Genomic DNA, 20,775 nt, shown 5'->3' with positions numbered 1-20,775 from the left:
GGCTGCTGAGCCTGCGTGTCCGGAGCCTGAGCTCCGCAACGGGAGAGGCCACAACAGTGAGGGGCCCACATACCGCAAAAAAAAAAACAAAAAAAAAAACAAAAAGAAAAACAAAAAAATTTTTCTTTCAGGTAAAAATCATGCTTTCCTTTTAATTGACACCGTTTCCTCTCTCGGGTGCTACTTTGGTAATGATTAGGTCCCCACCTCTCAAGAACATTGCATCTGAACAGGCTGAGACGGAGCCAATGTGAACACAGACCCCAAACCAGGGCTTTTGGAATAACAAGAACAGAAAAAAACAGCCTTTCTCTTCACTTACAAAGGGAGTCACTCAGAGGGTACAAAGCTCTGTTTTCCAAATGTAGAAAACCTGGAGCTCAATGCAAACTGGAAACCAAAATATATCAGAAATGAAGCATAGTGCCTCGTCAAATACTCAAGGGCTGATCATCCCGCCTCTTCTACAAGGAATGGCCCCACTCCAGCATTTTTAAAGGAAGATGTTTTGTTTCTATTTCGCTTTCCAACTAGATATAAAATCTACTAAAAGGGGAGGGGTGGGATAGGGAAGGTGGGAGGGAGGGAGACGCAAGAGGGAAGGGATGTGGGAACAGATGTATATGTATGACTGATTCACTTTGTTATAAAGCAGAAGCTAATAAAAAAAAATCTACTAAAAGGGATACAAGGAATCACAATAAATCAGCTCACTCACAGGAGACACTTCCAGATAATGAGTTTTGGTTGCTGAGATTATTCAGCACGTTATTTCAAAGTGGCAAAATTCAGGACAATCTGAGAAGAGAATTCACAAGTGGCCGCTACATTCGCTGATAGGTTATGTCAGACACACATACATACAACCCATTTTTCAGTGTATATGTCAAGGGGCCAAGACCCCTGATCAGCACAGTAAGTTATTTTGTACAGTACAGTGCACAGAACGACAGAGGGAGAGACACTTTCTTGGAGAGGTTCATCCTCTCTGAAGGAGGCTGGAGCCCAGCTCGCCCCAGGCCTTCATGAGCTGGACCCCTCCTCTTTTTTGGTTGTGGTGGCCTCAGAGGCAGCCATTTCCTCTAACCGATCCGCTGGCTTCTCCTCCTCCTCCTCCTGGGGATGGAGGTCTGGGTACTTCAGTATGCACTCCTGCATGGCCCGGAACTGGTCTACACAGTCCGACCCCTTGACATTCTCTGTGCTGCAGTGGAAGCAGGAAAAGCCCGCCTTGAACTGTTCCCCACACGCCCCGCTGGCCATGCCCCCAAGGCATGGGCAGTTCCAGCTGAGGTCTCCGTGGGGTAGGATCAGTCCGTGCTCCCCGTACGGATCATTGGAGTCGTCGGCCGTCAGCTCCGCGTTGCTTGGAGTTTCATGGTCTTCTTTGTTCACAAATATGATTCGATCCTTCCCTTCCTGCCGGCAGTAGGCCACGGTGCAGCCCGGCGCACCGACCTCCTCCAGCGATTGTGGCATTGGGGGCGGCCTCTCGCTGCGACCTCTCGCTGTGACCTCTCTGCTGCGGGGCGGGCGGCTTGGAGGCCCGCGCGGACCCGCCCCCTCCCGTTCAAATTTTTACGTAAGCGCATGACAGGATGAGACTGTTACTGCCCAGAGGATTTTAGTCTATTATCAGGCAGTTCCAATTCTTCCTGAAGTCAAGCTAAAACTTGCAACCCTGCAATTTCTCACTCACTAGGAGGTATGGTATTTCTCTTCCAAGTTTATTCTCTAAGGTAAAAATACCCAGTTCCTTCAGCCATTGCTCATGGTTTCAGCATCCCTATTCTAGCCACTTTCCTTTGGGACGATTCCCTATTATGTCTTTAAATTTGATGAGTAAAACTGAACTCAGGACTGCATTTGTGGGCTGTGTCCTACCTTCCTGCTATTACCTGCTGGCTGCATTAACTTTCTGGTAGGTCCTGCTTCTCTATAATCCATTCCGTTCAAGGCTGCCAAAGAAGATTTTAAATAAATCAGGTCACTTTTCTTCCGTACTTGAAGGTTTCCAATCACTTTTCATTGCTTATAGAATAAAATCCAAACTTTCTTAACAAGCTGAGAAGATTTTTCGCACCTTAACAAATTAGAGAGAGGTAACAGGTAATTAGAGAGTTCTTAATCCCAGCAATCTCTTTCCATCTTATCTTGTATCATTAAATTCTAGTTACACTGGCCATCATTCAGTTGCTCCAACTTGCTGTTCCTTTGGCATATCTTCTCCCCTGTCCTCACATGGCAGGAGGCCCTTTCCAGTCCAAGGCTCAGAGCCAGTTCCTCTCCCCATGAGGCCTTACTACCCACAAGAGTATGTTCTTCAGCCCCTCCCCCTCCTCAAGCCGGTAGCCCCACCTGGCTTATTCACTGCTAGATCTCAGGTACCTAGAAGACTACCCTACCCATGGTGGGCTTTTAATAAATGTTTGTGTAATAAGTGAAAAATGAATGGTCACACCAGGTCAAACACACTTCTTATTTTCACTGGCAGATTTCTATTAATATTTGCTAAGACTGTTGAAGATTGTTCTGTTGTGTAAGGAGGGAGGCCAGTGAAGAAAGAACATTTCATTGTCAGCCCATCTTTGAACATGAGATCAGATTCTGGCTGTATCTTGAAGGTAGCAACCACAGGATTTAGTGTCAGGCCAGAAGTGAGGTGTGAGAGAAGTCAAGGAGTCAAGGATGACCCCAGGGTTTTTAGCTTGAGCAACTGGAGAAATGGGATCACCACTACTGAAATGGGGAAAACTGAGAGGGTAGGTTTGCTGAAGGAGTAGGGGGAGGAGTTTCAGGAGTCAGTTTGGGACATGAAGATTTAAGATACTTAAGACTCTTAATTCTCTAGGCCTCAGTTTCCTCAATGATAAGGAGGCATGTAATAGTTGTGAGGATTTGAGGAGTTAATGTACACAACTCAAAAAAAATAATAAAGCAAGTAGAGAAAAATAGGTTAAGCGTAGTCATTAGGTCATTGAGCTTTTACCAAATCCTCTGGGCATTAGATACAAAAAACTAAAGATGATTCATGAAGGTTTTTCCTGGTAGGATTTTAGACTGAATTGAAATGGGTTTTCTTTGGTATAGGAAGATGCTCAGTAATTCAGTTGGAAATGAAGATATGAATTCAGAGTATCTGAAAACATCTGTCTCTTGGTAGAGATCTGCAACCCTGAGAGCATCCACCCACCACCCCAAAAAACTGTCTTTCATTCACTTACTATTTTTTGACTCTTGGAACCTTCAGCAACAAACCAGTTGAGTCTCTACTATGTGTAGCACAAAATGCTAGATTATGGAAAGTTAATATCTGTGAGATAGAATGCATAATGTTATATTCTGTGGATTGTTGTGAACATTGACCAGAGCTTCACATTATAAGCTGACAGAAGAAATGCATGGCTAGTCTTACTGTATGAAAGCCCACAGGTTTTCATGCATGCTGATACAGAGGCAGAGCAGTGGAAGATTTGAAAATGTGCACAGCACACTCCCTCTTCACAGGCAAACTTTGAAGTGCTTTCAGTGCATTTACTTGGCTTTATTGTTAGAGAAGAAATCTCACAGGTAAAAGTATCATCTTAAGAGTTGATAAGATGCAATTAAACTTAATTTTTCAAAAGTTCTCAACAAATCTTTTTGAAGACTTAAACTCACAATTTCCTTTATATAGAACATATCATTTCATATTATTCTCTAGGTAACTTGTAAACCACTTAATACCTAAAGCCCCTCATGTTACTTTATATGTAAACAATCATTTGAAGCCTAATTATTCATAAATACATCTTCTATTCCAGAGTAAGTCTGAGAAAAGCTAGGGCTTACATCTGTCTTGGTTTTAGTCAGAGTAAGGTGAAGCTACCCAGTTGTACAACTTCCTCACTTTGATACTCTGAGTAAGTCTTTACAGAAAGACTTCATTGTTGGTTTAAGGTAAATTCTTGGCATGTTACACATATAGGTGTTCACTGTAGGAGCACATAATAATAATTGTAGTTAATGTTTGCTGAGCACTTGGTAAGTGCCAAGATTTGTTTTAGGCCCTTTTCATGTATTAACTTCGTTAACAATTACCACAGTCCAGTTATCCCAGTGTAACAATGAGGACACTGAAGAACACAGAGGTGTTAAGTCTTTGTCCAAGATCACAGAGATTGTAAGTTAGGGTTGGGTTTCAAAGCCAGGCGCTGTCGCTACAGAACCTTGTTCTCAGCTCCTGTACCATATTACCTCCTTCCAGAAGTCATAGGTTAGGGAAAATGTGGTGAAAAGCACTTAAAGAACTAGTTTCTTGTTTCATAAGTAAAATTTGCCGTATAAGTTAAATTATATGTATAATTTGTTATTTAATTATTTTAAGACCAAAGTTTTAATTGTTTTTATTTTCCATCTCCACAATAAAATATATTGTTCACTATTCATGGGCAGGAGTTACAGTGATTATAGTAAATGTTAATTGTGATTTTTGTTTTCTCTTTTCCCAGTTTCATGGTTTTCTCCAATTGAAAATATCCTCACTGTTATTTTCCCAATTTTGGCTATACTTCTATTCTGGGGACAGTTTGGTGTTGTGAGTAAGTACTTATTTCTATTTTTCATTTATGTTTTAGTGGTTAAATTGTTATTTCTGGCAGGCAATGCTGGTGAAATATTTTATTTAACCAAATTGTATTAGCAAGCATGATAACATGGTAAATAAGAATATACAGTCAATGTTAATATTCTCCTTGAAGTCTGTATTGTTCCTCATACTTTGCTTCAGTTCACTTATAATTCCTAAGAAGGTTTTTTTTTTCCTTAACTTCTTAAGAATGAACATTGGGAATCCTGATAATAACAATACCTTTCACTCAACTGGTTTTAATATTTACAGAGCATTTACGCATACATTATTTTCTTTGGTAAAGAGATGGTTACAGCCTACATTGGTGTTGACAAGATAGGATGACATAGAAGGAGCGATCAAGATGGCGGAGTAGGAAGCCCCTGAGCTTACCTGCTCCCACAGCACACCAAAGTTACAGCTAATTACAGAGCAACTGTCTCTGAGAATGACCTAAAGACTAACAGAGAAGGTACTCTACAATTAAAGATATAAAGAAGAAACCACAACAAGATGAGTAGGAGGGGCAGAGGTGTGGTCTTGTCAGGACCCACACTTAAGGGTCCTTAAGTAGGAGGAAATCACAACAATGGAAATCCTCCCTGAGGACTGAGGGGGTCAAGCCCCACATTCAGCTCCCCATCCTGGGGGTCCTAAGCCATGAATGCAAGTGCCCAAAACATCTGACTTTGAATACCTGTGGGACTTATGTTTGGGAGAGCCAGAGGGCTGTAGGATACCAAGACTTTGCTCTTAAAGGGTGTGCACAGAAACTTACTTGTTCCAAGTCCCAACACAGAGGCAGCAGTTGGACAGGTGTCTGAGTCAGACCGACTTGCTTATCTTGGAGAGCCTCACTGAGAAACAGGAGGCAGCTGGGATTCCCCCTGGAAGTGAGACGCTGGTGGCAGCCATTTTTTTGATCTCGTTCTACCACTCTGACACCTGCACTGGTGAGCACCATATTGGAATCCTCCCTCTAGCATATTAGCTCTGGGGGCCGGCACAGCCTACCAGCAATCATGCGACTTGTAGCAGTTGCATGCTGACAGGTTGCACAGCCAACAGTGCTGGGGAGCCTATCCTGCCCACCAGTGTGCCCAGGAGTTGGCCTCACACACAATAAAAGGGCACAAACAGTCCACATAGGGGATACCCCTGGAGCATCTGGCTCTGGTAGCCATAGGGAAGCTTGCTGCTGGGCCCCATAGGACATCTACATAAGGCCACTTTTCTAAGATTGGGAGATGTAATGGACCTACCTAATACATAGAAATAAACAGAGAATTAGGCAGTATGAGGAGACAGAGGAATATGTTTCAAATGAAAGAACAAGTAAAACTCTGAGAAAAAGAGCTAAATGAAACAGAGATAAACAATCTACCTGATAAAGAGTTTAAGGTAATGATCATAAAGATGCTTACTGAACTCTGGAGAAGAGTGGATGAACACAGTGAGAACTTCAACAGAGAGTTAGAAAATAGAAAAAAGAATCCATCAGAACTGAAGAATACAATAACTGAAGTGAAAAATACATTAGAGGGGATCTACAGTAGATTAGATGATACAGAAGGACAGATCAGTGATCTAGAATACAGAGTACTAGAAATCACTCAAACTGAACAGAAAAAAAGAATTTTTAAAACGAGGATAGTTTGAGGGACTTTTGAGACAACATCAAGCATACAAACGTTCACATTATAGGGGTTCCAGAAGGAGGAGAGAGAGAGAAAGGGGCAGAAAATGTATTTGAAGAAATAATGTCTAAAACTTCCCTAATCTGGGGGATGAAATAGATATTCAGGTCCAGGAAGCACAGAGAGTCCCAAGAAAGATGAACTCAAAGAGATCCACGCCAAGACATATTATGATTAAAATGACAAAAGTTAAAGATAAGAGAGAGTTTTAAAGGCAGCAAAAGAAAAGCAACACTAGTCACAACCGTGGGAATTCCCATAATGTTATCAGCCAATTTTTCAGCAGGAATTTTACAGGCCAGAAGGGAATGACATGCTGTATTTAAAATGCTGAAAGGAAAAATCACCATCAAAAATATTCTACCTGGCAAGGTTGTCATTCAGAAAGGAAGGAGAGAGAAAGAATTTCCCAGACAAGCAAAAACTAAGAGTTCATCACCACCTTACAAGCTGGTGCATAAACTAGCCTTACAGTAAATGTTAAAGGGTCTCCTTTAAGTGGAGAAGACAAGCTCATAACTGGAGATAAGAAAGTATATGAAAGGAAAACTCTCACTGCTAAGGCAAATATATAATAAAGGCAGTGGATTGTCACTTAAAAAGTGAATGTTAAATGACAAAAGTTGTAAAATCAAGTATAACTACAGTAAGTGTTATTTGTGTATACAAAATAGAAAGATGTAAATATGACATCAAAAACATAAAACATGGTTGGGGGGAGTAAAAACATACTTTTCAGAATGTGTTTGAACTTAAGTGACTATCAGCTTAAAGCAATCTGCTGTGTATATAGGTTCATGTATATAAACCTCGTGGTAACCACAAACCAAAAACCTATAATAGCTACACAAAAAGTAAAGGGGAAGGAACCAAAACACAAATCTAAAGAAAGTCATCAAACCATGAGGGAAGAAACTAAAAGATGAAAGGAACAGAAAAGAACTACAAAAGCAACCAGAAAACAATTAACAAAATGACAATAAAAGTGCATACCTATCAATAACCACTTTCAATGTAAATGGGCTAAATGTTCCAATCAAAAGACACAGGATGGCTGAATGGACACAAGAACAAGACCCATCTATATGCTGCCTACAAAAGATTCACTTCAAACCTAAAGATATACATGCACTGAAAGTGAAAGGATGGAAAAATATGTTCCTTACAAATGGAAACAAAAAGAAAGCTGAGGTAGCAGTTCTCATATCAAGGAAAATAGACTTTAAAACAAAGACTTTAAGAGAAGACACACACACACACACACACACACACACACACACACACAAAGGTGTTACATAAGGATAAAGGGATCAATCCAAGAAGAGGATATAACATTCATAAGTATTTATGCACTCAACAAAGGAGCACCTAAATATATAAAGCAAGTAGTATAGGAAAATTGACAATAATACAATAGCTGGGGACTTTGATACTCCACTTACATCAGTGGATAGATCATCTACACAGAAAGTTAATAAGAAAATATTGGCCTTAAATGACACATCAGACTTGATGGAATTAATAGACATATATAGAACATTCCATTCAAAACCAACAGAATACACACTCTTTTCAAGTGCACGTGAAATACTCTCCAAGATAGATCACATGCTAAGCCACAAAACCAGTCTCAGTAAATTTAAAAAGATTGAAATCATATCAGGCATATTTTCCTATCACAACAGTATGAAACTAGAAATCAGTTACAAGAAGAAAAATGGAAAAAACACAAACACATGGAGGCTAAACAACATGCTACTAAACAACCATTGGGTCACTGAAGAAATCAAAGAGGAAATGAAAAAATACCTGGGACAAATGAAAATGGAAACACAATGATCCAAAATCTTTGCATTGCAGCAAAAGCAGTTCTCAGAGGGAAGTTTATGGTGATACAAGCCTACATCAAGAAATAAGAAAAATCTCAAATAAACAATATAACCTTATACCTAAAGGAACTAGAAAAGAGGAAGCAACAAAGCCCAAAAGTAGTAGAAAGAAGGGAATAGTAAAGAGCAGAGCAAAAATAAATGTAAAAAAAGACTTTAAAAAAAACAGTAAAAAAAGATCAGTGAAACTAAGAGCTGGCTTTTTGAAAAGATAAAATTTATGAACCTTTAAGCCAAACTCATCAAGAAAAAAAGAGAAAGGGCGCAAATAAATAGAATAAGAAATGAAAGAGAAGTTACAATTGACACCACAAAAATACAAAGGATCATAAGAGATTATTACTAACAGTTATACACCAGCAAATTAGACAACCTGGAAGAGATACATAAATTCTTAAAAACACACAATCTTCCAAGACTGAATCAGGAAGAGATAGAAAATCTGAGCAGTCCAATTACTAGAAGTGAAATTGAATGAGGAATCAAAAAACTCTGAACAGACAAAAGTCTGGGAGCAGATAGTTTCACAGGTGAATCTATTAAACATTTAAAGAAGAGTTATTACCTATCCTTCTCAAGCTATTCCAAAAAAATAGAAGAAGGAATACCCTCAAATTTGTTCTGTGAGGCCAGATTTACCCTGATACTAAAACCAGTCAGACACTAGGAAAAAAAAAAAAAAAATACAGGATAATATCCCTGATGAACATAGATGCAAAAATCCTTGACAAAATACTAGCGAAACGAATTCAGCAGTACATTAAAAGGATCATAGGCCACAATCACGTGGGTTTTATCCCAGGAACGCAAGGATGTTTCAATATCCACAAATTAATTTAACATGATATGCCACATTAGCAAGACAAAAGAAAAATATCATTTGATTATCTCAATTGATGCAGAAAGAGCAGTTGACAAAATCCAACGAATCCATTTATGATAAACACTCAACACAGTGGGTGTACCCAAGATAATAAAGGCCATGTATAACAAACCCACAGCTAACATCATATTCAGTGGAGAAAAACTGAAGGCTTTTCCTCTAAGGTCAGAAGCAAGACAGGATGCCCACTCTCACCACTTTTATTCAACATTGTATAGGAAGTCCTAGCCACAGCAGTCAGACAAGAAAAGAGATAAAAGGCATCCAAATTGGAAAGGCAAAAGTAAAACTGTCATATTTATGTATAACATGATGCTACATATAGAAAAGCCTAAAGACTCCATGGAAAAAATGTTAGAATTGGTAAATGAATTCAGTAAGTGGTAGCATACAAAATCAATATAAAGAAATCTGTTGTATATCTATATATTAAGAATGAACTATCAGAAAGAGAAAATAAGAAAGCAATCCCATTTACAATTGCATCAAAAAGAATAAATTTAACCAAGGAGGTGAGAGACCTATACTCTGAAAACTATAAGACACTGATGAAAGAAATTGAAGACAACACAGACAAATGGAAAGATATTCTGTGCTCATAGATTGAAAGAATTAATATTGTTAAAATGTCCATACTACCCAAAGCAATCTACAGATTTAATGAATCCCTATCAAAATACCAATGGCATTTTTTAAAGAACTGGAACACATAATCTTAAAAATTTCATGGAAACACAGAAGACCCTGTATAAGCAATCTTAAGAAAGAAGAACAAAAAAGAAAGAAAGAAAGAAAGAAGAACAAAGCTGCAGGTTATCACTCTCTTTGATTTCAAACTATACCACAAAGCTTTAGTAATCAAAACTGTATGTTACTGGCACAAAAACAGACACACAGATCAATGGAACAGAATAGAGAGCCCAGAAAGAAACCCACACACTTATGGTCAACTAATTTACAATAAAGGAGCCAAGACTATACAGTGGGGGAAATACAGTCTCTCTTCAATAAATGGTGTTGGTAAAACTGGACAGGTATGTGGAAAAGAGGGAAACTGGACTACTTTCAGTAGTCTAAACTTTTAAACTTCATTTATTTATTTATTTGGTTGGTTGGTTGGTTGGTTATTGGCTGTGTTGGGTCTTCTTTGCTGCGTGTGGGCTTTCTCTAGCTGCGGTGAGTGGACGCTACTCTTCGTTGTGGTGTGCAGGCTTCTCATTGAGGTGGCTTCTCTTGTTGTGCAGCATGGGCTCTAGGTGCACAGGCTTCAGTAGTTGTGGCACATGGGCTCAGTAGTTGTGGCTCACGGTCTCTAAAGCGCAGGCTCAGTAGTTGTGGCGCACGGGCTTAGTTGCTCCACAGCATGTGGGATCTTCCCAGACCAGGGCTTAAACCCATGTCCCCTGCATTGGCAGGCAGATTCTTAACCATGGTGCCAGGGAAGTCCCAAAACTTTTAAACTTTTAAAATGTAAGATTTATTTCTCATCTCCCTATAGCACACTGAAATAGTCATTGAAGGCCAGTAAACATTTATATAAGGCAAGGAGTAATTAATGGCTGATTTCATTTATTTATTTTATTCACTAGTGCAACCTTTATAAAATGAAAGCTAGTAAAATATTGTAGTGGATTGACCTATTATATATTTCATGAATTTTACTCAGAAGTTTGTCATATGTATCTAAAGTGATACATAAAAATGGAAGGGAGATGACTGAGTATGTATTCTAAGGATGCTTTTCAATGTATGGCACTCTGGAAATGCTTTGTGATTTCAAATCTGTTCTCAACTTTTGTCTAAAAGGGCAAAAAAGAGGAAGAAAGGGCTAAGGGAGAAAACTGTCAAGATATTTCACAACTCTTACTTTCAAAACAGTGTCTAAAATTCTTGTGGAAATTTTCATAGAATTTCAGTAAGTCTTTTATATCAAGAAAAAGACTGGTATAGCACCAAGACCTCATCCACTGATGTTAAGGAAAGCCTTTAACCCTATTTGTAGACTCAGACCTTAAGGCCTATGTCATATGATTTAAACAGGCAATAGCCTTTTTCTAAGATCATGAAATCATTTCACTGAAGTGTGATTTGTTGCATTTGGATTGATTGAACTGTGCTGATCATGACATTACCATTAGTAACATATTATTTTTAGTGGACTGAACCAGGAGTGTATTCACTATCAGCCATATTCTTACAAAATAAGCTTTACCATTGTTTTTCTGACTTAAAAAAAGTAATACATATCACTTTAGGATACCTTATACAACATAGGAAGTCTAGAGAAAAAAAATCATCTAGAGTCTCACAGCCTGGAAATAAACTATTGAGGTATTCTAGTGAATTTCTGCTTCCCTTTCTGTCTTTTTTCTTGAAAAAGGAAAAACCATATATGGACTCACATAGCTTACATACTTGTAAATGCAGATTTGCCTCCCGTGTTTTCAGAAATCTTTTTGTAGTTGCCTGTGCTCTACTTTTATGGATGTACTATAATTTACTTAACTCTCATCTCGATGGATATTAAGGATATTTCCAAATTTTCTTGATACTATGAAAGTATCTAGTGTTACATACCTTTAGTACATACTAAAGGTATGTAACACTAGAAATGGCAGAGACGGTATTTTAAGGCTCATGATACATGTTGCCAACATGCTTTCCAGGACCATTGTATCAATTACTACTGCAGGTGAGAATACCTGTCTTTCACTTCACAAGCTTGACATCATTATAATTCTAAAATCTTTGGTAATTCAATGGTTAAAAAAACATCATCTTAATTTTCATTTTTGTGTTAGTAAGGGTAAATGTTCTTTTTTATATTTATTCTATTGGTCATATTTTTTGGGCAGCCATGCCTTGTGGGATCTTAGTTCCCTGACCTGGGATCAAACCCGTGCCCCCTGCAGTGAAAGCACGGAGTCCTAAACACTGGGCCAGCAGGGAACTCCCTTCTATTGATCATATTTTAAGGAATGTGATCATAAACCTAAAAAAATATTTTAGTGGCAATTTTTTTTGTAAATAATTTTTTTAACATCTTTATTGGAGTATTATTGCTTTACAATGGTGTGATAGTTTCTACTGTATAACAAACTGAATCAGCTATACCTAAACATATATCCCTTTATCCCCTCCCTCTTGCGTCTCCCTCCCACCCTCCCTATCCCACCCCTCTAGGTGGTCACAAAGCACCGAGCTGATCTCCCTGTGTTATGCGGCTGCTTCCCACTAGCTATCTATTTTACATTTGGTAGTGTATATATGTCCACATAGTGGCAATTTTTTAATTAGGCTCATCTTAGAACAAGTAAATGTAGTGTGTGTGTGTGTGTGTGTGTGTGTGTGTGTGTGTGTGTGTGTAGGAGGTACCTATATACTTGATTCACCCAGCCTGTGCTCACATTTAAAGGTTGATAATAGTACCTAAATATTTGTAGAGCTCTTGCTTTGTGTGATAGGCACTATGCAAAGTACTCTACATCTGAAATCACATTTACTTCTTTCAGGAACTCTATGGGGATAGATGCTGTTGTTATCATTCCCATTTTATAGACAAGAGACAGAGGCACAGATTGGTTAGGCAATTTGCCCACCATCACCCAACTGTTTCTTGGTAGTACTGGGATTTGAAACAGTGCTATTTACCAGTACATTATAGTGCCTTCCTGTCTTGAAATTATTTTGAATGTGTTTTTGTTTTCTTTTCCCAAGAAGGGTGAACCTATATCTGGATATACACACTGAGTAAAAGAAACTGTTATTTATAGAGTAGAATGTGGACACACTTTATTTATTCAATAAATGTCTTTTGACAGGGTACCTACTGATTACTAGGCACTGGGTGGTATGCTAGAGATGTAGAAGTGAAACGTAAAGTGCCCCTGGCTTTGTAGCACTGCTCTGTGCCTTCTGTCACATCTTCAGGGTAGACATGAATCTAAATCTACTTCTCCCTTGGTACTCTTTGTAGGAGGCCTCCTGTTTATGGCCTGGGGATTCCACCACCAGGAAAGTCCCCTTTTTCCCCACTTGCTGCTTGGTTTTGCATTTTTTATATCAAGAAAAAGACTTGATATGTCTTTACACGCTCTAAAGTATTAATAGTAACTCAGACCCATGACTTTTTAAATTTCTAGTTCCTTTTAACTTTTTCTGTACTTGACCACAGGGGGTTTCTCTCTGGTTTTTCTAGCTCTGAGTGTCATTCTTTTTGGTGATCCAAGATAAAACCTAAACCTTCTGTCAGCTAAACATCCAGTTATGACAGCAGATTATGCTTTCACTTTGAGGAGAAAGAGTTTCTTTATACCAGAACTGTATCTCAGGATGTCATCGATCCTACTGAGAAAGAAGCCTTGAGGAGACTTCTAAACTCTGGAAACCAAGCCAAGGGGTCCCAAATGTGATGAGCCTTAGACCACATTTTGAAGACAAAGGTCTCTCACAGGAAAATGTTCCTAAATACCTTTGCCTTTAGCTTTAACTTACAAGCTTTTAAGCAGAATCTTACGCTTAGCAAACAGCTCAGAGAATCCTAGAATCAAACACTGAGCCTTAACCAAAGTAACAATTTTCTTAATAGTATTGCATTTCAGGTATTTTGTTTTTGTTCTGAAAACTGTACCAACTCAGTTTTCCACTATACTGACAATTATGTTCCTGGCTGATTTTCAGGGTTGTCCTTCCTTACTCTTTGACAATATAACAGGTATTTTCTATCACTTAGATGTTTGATGAATGATTTCAATTGCTGCCCATCAAGACCCGTAGTTTTTATAGGATTAAGGTTCAACTTCAAACCAAGAACTGGATAACATCGGGGAAGGGGAAGGGGAAGCTGGGACGAAGTGAGAGAGTGGCATGGACATATATACACTACCAAATATAAGATAGATAGCTAGTGGGAAGCAGCTGTATAGCACAGGGAGATCAGCTTGGTGCTTTGAGACCACCTAGAGGGGTAGGATAGGGAGGGTGGGAGGGAGACGCAAGAGGGAGAGGATATGGGGATATATGTATACATATAGCTGATTCACTTTGTTATACAGCAGAAACTAACACAACATTGTAAAGCAATTATACTCCAATAAAGACGTTAAAAATATAACTGGATAACATGTTGAAATTCTTTGAGATAGGAGTATCTATTCTTATTTTTTCTTCTTTAGAACTGTTGTATTATTCAGTGAATCCCTGCTTTACACAGAACTGCGGGACTATAAAAATGACCATATAAGCTGAAACTCTGCAAAACAATCTAATAATAAATGCCAAAATTTACTATAGTTCCGTGACCTTTAAACTTTTTGTCAGAACATTAAAACCTCTCTTACTGTCAGTAATAAATGTATTAGGAAATGAAAAAAATAGTAAAACTAATATTTAGTACATGATAAATTAAAACATAAAAAACCATTGAGAATTGAAGAATTTTATCAAGAGTAGTTTGAAGAATGCTTGCCTCTTCTTCTCATATAACTGAATACAGAGCAAGCATCTTATCTATGCCTTGGTGAATTGTCATACTCCTTTCTAAGATTGAATCAGCTTCCATCACTTTCAATGTCATGAACTATCCATCGCAAAGAATTCCTTTCATGTGAAGTTTTTCTGCCAGAGTCACGTCCTCTGGGACATCTTCATTCTTTGTCACAGCCGCCTCATTGTCCTCATGTAGGCCAATAAGTTCACTTTTACTAAGTTCTTCTGGCTGCATATCTAGACTCTCTTGAATGGCAATAGTGTTGACATTCCACAGTCAGCTATTCTGTAACTCCAGTTACCTTCTATTCGAATTTCGCTTCCAGCATGATCACATCTCATTTCTTTGCTCCCTCACCTTTATTGCCCAGTTTCCTCTTTTGATTATCCATTGTAAAATGTTGCAGTGGCTTATGACTGGGAGACAGGAGGTAACACGACATATGCTTTGCTGTCTGTGCGTGAATTGAATAACAGATGTGCCGTGACCAGTCACCAGCAGTCTTCGAAAAGGGTAACATGATTGGTCACTGATCATGATGCACATCTGTTATTTATGTAGTGATTTGTGAATTGAGGAGATATCAGAGAAGTTTACACTTTATGCAGTTACTCAGTTAATATATTGTGGTAGCTGAAATTTGAACTCTGTTTTGGGGGGACTTGTGTTATTTAACTAAATGATGGTAACTGAAATCCATGCATGTCAGAACCGGGCAAGGAGAGGACAGCTGTAATTTATTTCAAATTTGTGCATTCTAAGCATCTTTCATTTCGTTTTCTAACTTTCTAGTCCCTGCTCAAGATTATTCCTTCCACAAGGATTTTGGTTACTGCTCAGGGGTCTCTATAGAAATTGGTTAGGGGTCTCTATAGAAATCATTGTTGGAAAATTCAAGGAAACAAATTCTCCATCACAACAGCCTTGAGATCCCACTAAGTCCTTGAGTGCAATCTTGAGGACTAGCTTAATATTGAACGTGATTAGGCCATGAAAGCACATTTAAAAGAAGTAATGGAACAGAATTTCTTTGTAGATTAGAAAAATCATTCTGACCGAAGTAAAGACATATACTAACTGCACCAGGAAATTTCTATCCACAAAGGTAAAATATCATCATGATAGATATTATTACAAAGAATTCTATTAAATAATCTTGGACTCCCATTGCTTTCCCTTGGTCCTGTCCACATAATTATCAAGTTCTGTTACTAAATCGTGTTTTTATACACTGATTTTATTGTGGAAGGAACTGAACAAAACTATAGCTTAGCAGTATACTCTTTTGTAGAAATACAGTTGCTATTCCTTTAACCCTTTCCAAATTCAAATGTCCCAACTTCCTGCATATATTCTGAAGGTGTGGCACCATCCACAAGACCAGGAATGTTTGGAACCAAGGAAAGGAAGTTAGTGTGTTAGAAATCCTCTTCTTTTACCTTTTATATTCAAAGTACTTCAAAGCCCAGGCTTCATAAACTTGGGCTCTTTTATTTCCGGGTCCTGTAGACTGGGAATGTGATTTCTAGTCAGTCTTCATTTTGACAAAATTATTTCATCGAAACAAGTTGGATAGTATATGGAGTCCATTATAAAATTATTTTACTCTCCTTCTGGCAAGTAATCAGTTTATTATTGGCATTAATATTCATTTTTATCCAGCACCAGTTTCACAAAGCCTTCATTGTTTTTTTAATGTGTGTTAAATATTTTTAAAATAGTAATTTCAATTTAATTTAATAAAAAATTTGAAATTATAAAAACTTATGAGATGTGCTTTATCCTGCATTGGAGACAATATTGATGTGCAGCTCAACAGAAACCAAAAACATTCCAAAATTACTTTCCGAGAGTTATCAGAAGATAGCACTGTAATAATAAAATCAAATGTGTCTCCCTTTATGATTTTTTCCTTATTTGATGTGCATTTTACCTCACTGTTAACCTTCCTGTTTGCCACTAACTTACTAATCACTTAGTAAGGGTTCATTTAAATGTCATGCATTATAACAGGCATTGAGTTCATGAATTTTAGGGTTTTGTTGGGTGGACTTCAGCCTGTGTGGATCTTTGTAGGCTTATTGAATACCATCTTTGGGGTGTCATGAAAACTAAGATGATAGTTTTATTTGATCTCCAAGTTGAGCCTGGTAATTTCACTAGACATCTTCTACCACAGCCTGCATTCTGTCTCGTATGTGCTTTATGTCAGTGACAAGGAGACAAGAAAGCCTTAATGGAGTATCTATTCATAGCATTAGCCACGTTTCTTCGGGTGGCTAGAGGGACATGTCATTTCTCTGTTCGCTTGAATTTGAAAGATTAAATACATAATAGGGCTTTCTTAGGCTAGGGTAGACCCACACCTTTTATTTAACTGGAGGAGAAGATCTGGGAGTAACACTTCCCATGACACATTCCCCACCAACACACACACTCATTCCCATATTAGAATGTCAGGAGCACTGAGGCAGAAGTACTTGTCTTTGTTCACTGTCAGCACTTAGAATAGTGATTGTCACATAGTAGGTGCTCGATCAACTGTTACTGAATAAAGTAACCTCTACTCCTACCTCAGTTTGGTTGATATGACTTGGGTTAATAAAAGGGCCCAGTACATGGTGGGCACAAAGTAAATATTTATAGAGCAAGCGAATGAACAACCTATCTCATCTCTGAGGAGAAGCTGGCTAATTTAATTACTTTATAGATGGTATAAAAAGGAAACTTTTAGAATTCCTAATTTGTTGTAAAAACTTGACATTTTGTCTCCCCATATATTTGGTATTCCCGTGTCAGGCAGCACTAAGTTTATAAGTATCTGTTAAAAATGTACGTACCGGGCCTCCCTGGTGGCGCAGTGGTTGAGAGTCCGCCTGCCGATGCAGGGGATACGGGTTCGTGCCCCGGTCTGGGAGGATCCCATATGCCGCGGAGCGGCTGGGCCCGTGAGCCGTGGCCGCTGGGCCTGCGCATCCGGAGCCTGTGCTCCGCAACGGGAGAGGCCACAACAGTGAGAGGCCCGCATACCGCAAAAAGAAAAAAAAAAAAAAAATGTACGTACCAACCACACCCAATATTGGTCAGAATGTGGAGCAACAGGAACTCTCATACATTGCTCGCGGGAGTACAAAACGGTACAGTCACTTTGGAATACAGTTTGGTGGTTTCATGTAAAACTAAGTGTACTCTTTCCATATGATCCAGTAATCGTGCTCCTTGGTACTTACCCAAATGGAGTTGAAAACTTAAGTCCACACAGAAACCTACACATGGATGTTTATAGCTGCTTTCTTCATCATTGCCAAAACTTGGAAGCAACCAAGGTATTCTTCAATAGGATAATGGATACACTGGGTGGTACATCCCGACAATGGAATATTATTCATCACTGAAAAAAAATGAGCTGTCAATCATGAAAAGACATGGAGGAACCTTAAATACATATTCCTAAGTAAAAGAAGCCAATCTGAAAAGGCTACATACTATACGATTCCATCTATAAAGCATTATGGAAAAGGCAAAACTATGCAGACAATTAAAGACACAGACCTACTAGAGAATGGACTTGAGGATATGGGGAGGGGAAAGGGTAAGCTGTGACAAAGTGAGAGAGTGGCATGGACATATATACACTACCAAATATAAGATAGATAGCTAGTGGGAAGCAGCCGCATAGCACAGGGAGATCAGCTTGGTGCTTTGTGCCCGCCTAGAGGGGTGGGATAGGGAGGGTAGGAGGGAGGGAGGCGCAAGAAGGAAGAGATATGGAAACATATGTATATGTATAACTGATTCACTTTGTTATAAAGCAGAAACTAACACACCATTGTAAAGCCATTATACTCCAATAAAGATGTTAAAAAAAAAAAAAAAAAAAGGTCAGTGGTTGCTAGGAGTGGGTGGTGGGGAGGAGAGATGCACAGCCAGAGCACAAAGGATTTTTAGGCAGTGAAGATACTCTGTATAATATATAATATTGGATATATGGCATTATAAATTTGTCCAAACCCATAGAATGTATAGCACCAAGAGTGAACCCTAATGTAAACTATGGACTTTGGGTGATTATGATGGGTCAATGCAGGTTCATCCTTAGTAAAAAAAAAAAAAAAAAAAAAGTATCATTCTTGTGAGTGATGTTGATAATTAGGAAGGCTATGCATATGTGGGGGAAGGGAGTATATGGTAATTCTCTGTACCTCCCTCTCAATTTTGTTGTAAACCTGAAACTGCACTTAAATAAAAAAGTCTTTAAAAAATGTAAATATTGTAATTCCCCTATTTTATTTTGTGCATTGATTTCAATACTTTTAGCTAAGGTCTGTCGTTGAAAGCATGAGGATTTTTGACAGAAAATCATACCAGGAAGTTTGATAAGAGCCTGCAGTTAAGAACACATTAAATTATCTTAATGCTAAATGTTTGGGGAATTACTTGAATTTATTTTCATTGTTACATTTAAAGTTTTGATAGGTTTGATAAATAAGAACAAATCCACTTATTAAAGGACAAGAACAGATCACACACACAAAAAAAATCCTTGAGATTAGTGGGTTCTGTGGCATCTATATCAGATTCCTGACCATTTAGCTAGCTGGAAACATTGACATCTGAGCCTAGCAACAAGATACTTTCTCCAAACTTGCTATGGGACCTGCTAAAATGTGGCCATTGTAAGCAAAGCAAATGAGTGAAAAGAAACCCTTTTTAAAGGTTTACTAAAGAAAACATGAAGATAACCTTTCATTGCCTGTGGTTACTTAAGTAGACCCCACTATATATTTGTATATTTGTTAGAAATTTGTTAGAAATTGCTGCTTAATTTTGAGGAGGAGGTTAGGTAGCCTTGAAAATTAGTAGTTGAACCAATCAACAGGAATGAAAGCTACCTCCAAAAGGTTTTGAAAAGACCATTCTATGATAACAACCCTGTCAATAATAGCATTTTGTGGCATTTTATTTTTGTTGGTATTGTTGACATTATTTTTCTCCTACAGCTCTTGTAAGCCTGAAGAGATTGAATTTTATATGAGGTTCAAACTCTTACTTTTCTTAAGCATGGTGTAAGTCAGACTTTTTGTGTGAATTTATACTGGACTCTAAGGTGAATTCTTGTTGCTTGATCTTTGTAGCTCTTTTATGCACTGAATTAAACCTAGAAGAGTCTCTTAATGAATGTTTGATTGATTGTGAAGTACATTTGAAACAGCTTCTATTTTATAACCCTTTTGCAGAACTTTCAAACTCTCTTTAAATAATAGTATACATGGGATTAAAATGGAAGCATGGGATTAAAATGGACACATGTCTAGAGAAAGTTTCTTTTTCTGTGTCTGTGCCTTTTGTGACCTATACACTGAATTTCATCCTAGCCAGTGTTTGACCCTAGAAAATAGGCAAGCCCAAAATCTTTGCCCTGTAAGAAGGCAGGGACATGACTGAGTCATAGTCACATAAATTTCGAGGCTGGATGGATCAAATGAAAGTTTGGAGAGCTTGCTGTATTGTTTCTCACTCTTTTCTGATTAATATGGATTTCACTTACCTTCAGGGCTGGTTACTGATTGGCCCTCCATCTCCCTCTAAAGAGGAAAAAGTTGAGCTTACAGTCTAAAGTATGAGTAGAGATTTTAAATTCAGGTGCCTGTATTATACCTTAAATACCTTAACCACAGGTTATAATCTAACCCTAGGTTATAATACCTTAAACATAGATTTTGTCATGGTCATTTAGGAGTTTATTTGTTGTTTTTACTATAATTGATCTGTTTGTCATTTTAGTGGATGCAAATTAAATGCTAAACATAAAATTATTTAAAATTTCCCCCTCAGGACCATCGCCCATTGATAAATGGCATGGAGAGTACCGTGTGTGGAGGAAACAACAGAATTTCATCATGCACTCTATTTCTCTTTGCTACTCAGTCTGCTTTTAGGTTGCTTTTAGCAACTTTCTTGGTGAAAAATTAGTTTTAATATTAACCAAAACAAAACCCAAAAGGTGAATATATGATTAAAAAAATAACATTTTTAAGCTTATGCATTACATTATTCTTTTAGGGAAGCTGGATACTTGACAAAAGCGTAACACATACGTTAAGGCCTATTTGTAGTTTATTTTTATGAAATTATTTTACTTGAACAATTAAAGCATTTCCCCCCACCTCAGGATTTCAAGAGGGTGTGATTTGTCCAATGTTTACTCT

At 38.1% G+C, this 20,775-nt stretch overlaps 2 protein-coding genes across 2 annotated transcripts in view; one reads left to right on the top strand and one right to left on the bottom strand.

Moving 5' to 3' along the window:
• The window catches only part of CD47 (CD47 molecule), a 55,184-nt gene that overhangs the window by 20,003 nt on the left and 14,406 nt on the right, over positions 1 to 20,775 (top strand). The window contains exon 3 of the mRNA XM_060098743.1: positions 4,491 to 4,580. Coding sequence (XP_059954726.1) covers positions 4,491 to 4,580 — 90 coding nt within the window. The remainder of the gene's footprint in view (positions 1 to 4,490; positions 4,581 to 20,775) is intronic.
• Positions 1,024 to 1,479, bottom strand: LOC132491019 (mitochondrial intermembrane space import and assembly protein 40-like). The gene has a single exon (XM_060099835.1). It carries the CDS (start codon positions 1,477 to 1,479, stop codon positions 1,024 to 1,026), a length of 456 nt encoding a protein of 151 aa, XP_059955818.1.

The sequence above is a fragment of the Mesoplodon densirostris genome, chromosome 5 (assembly GCF_025265405.1).
Source record: "Mesoplodon densirostris isolate mMesDen1 chromosome 5, mMesDen1 primary haplotype, whole genome shotgun sequence".
NCBI classification, from domain to species: Eukaryota; Metazoa; Chordata; class Mammalia; order Artiodactyla; family Ziphiidae; genus Mesoplodon; species Mesoplodon densirostris.
The sequence above is the reverse complement of the archived record's forward strand: the minus strand, read 5'-3'. Positions and strand labels throughout refer to the sequence as shown.